This window comes from Corvus brachyrhynchos, unplaced genomic scaffold (assembly GCF_000691975.1).
Source record: "Corvus brachyrhynchos isolate BGI_N302 unplaced genomic scaffold, ASM69197v1 scaffold283, whole genome shotgun sequence".
Taxonomy (NCBI): domain Eukaryota; kingdom Metazoa; phylum Chordata; class Aves; order Passeriformes; family Corvidae; genus Corvus; species Corvus brachyrhynchos.
Window position 1 is genome coordinate 2,358,959 of NW_008237409.1, and position 1,288 is coordinate 2,360,246.

Here is a 1,288-nt window from a genome sequence, read left to right on the forward strand (position 1 = left end):
AGGTCGCAGGCTCTGGTTGGGGCTGGCACCGTCTCCTGCCGCCCCCGACACTAACCCAGAGCCTTTTAACATTATTTTTTTTGTGGTGGTGAGGGATAGTAATTTATTTTTAAGGACGGAAATATGAAAAGCGGTGAGAAACTTGTCAAAAAGTCGCCTCGCGTTTGCAGGGCTGTAATAAAACAGGGAGATCCCTTTTGCTGCTTTATTGCCATGCTTAACACCCGCAAAGATGCTGTTGTGCCTGCGTTCCCTGACCTCCTTCTTTGGGGACAGATCCTGCAATGGCATCAACAACAGAAAAAAGAAATCCTCCTCTCTGGCATCTGCCAGTGAATTTGTGGGGTGCACTTTTTTTGGTTGTTTTCGGGAGAAAAGGGGTTTTTTTAGGGAGGGAGCTGGATGCGTGTGTCCCACAGAGTGTGGGGCTGATGGCAGCCGCGGGCTGTGCTCTCTCGCCCACCCAGACCATCCTGAATTCCATGCACAAGTACCAGCCCAGGTTCCACATAGTCCGGGCCAACGACATCCTCAAGCTGCCCTACAGCACCTTCCGCACCTACGTGTTCCCCGAGACCGACTTCATCGCCGTCACTGCCTACCAGAATGACAAGGTATGGCCAGGCAGCCCCTGTGCCTCTCCCTGCCCTCTCACTGTCCCTGTCCCATCACCCCTGTTCCATCCCCTACCCAGGATCAGGGTATTTTTGTGTGTGTGCGTGTTCGTGAGGATATTTCAGGGCAGAGCGGCCAAAAGGCAGCAACAGGAGAAAGGTTAAACCTCAAGCCCTCAGAGTAGGATGCACCCTCATACTGCTTGTATGATTATTGCTATTTTTAGTATTAATATCAATGCTATTGTCAGTATTTCTATTATTACTATTAATAATTCCCTCATGGAGTTTGTTGCACCTTTCTGGGCTGTGGAAGTCTTTGCTGCAGGCCCAGGCTGTGGAGAGCAGCACCAGGCCTGGGCAGCCTCACCGAGAAGGTGCCCAGGGCTCTGGAGGAGCCAAAAAATAGAGCCAGATAAGCTAATTTTAGTTGCTTTCGTGATTTAGCAAGTGTCACCCTGTGAGCAGGCAGAGCCAGGAGAGCACGATGGGGAGCAGAGAGCCTCTGCCATCCCCTTCCAAGAGTAGTGTGTGTGTTTTAACCCAAAAGGTGACCCCCACCTCCACCCCTGGCTGCTGATGCTAATTGACAGCTCTGTCTGAGGGTCCTGGTGGGCTTGTTTCCCTCGTAAAGTTTATGGCGAAGAGTCACAATCGATTAAAGAGCACTTTGT

At 51.2% G+C, this 1,288-nt stretch overlaps 1 protein-coding gene across 1 annotated transcript in view; it reads left to right on the forward strand.

Moving 5' to 3' along the window:
• TBX2 (T-box 2) overlaps nucleotides 1-1,288 on the forward strand; it is a 9,459-nt gene that overhangs the window by 3,306 nt on the left and 4,865 nt on the right. The window contains 1 exon segment of the mRNA XM_017730880.1: nucleotides 468-614. Coding sequence (XP_017586369.1) covers nucleotides 468-614 — 147 coding nt within the window.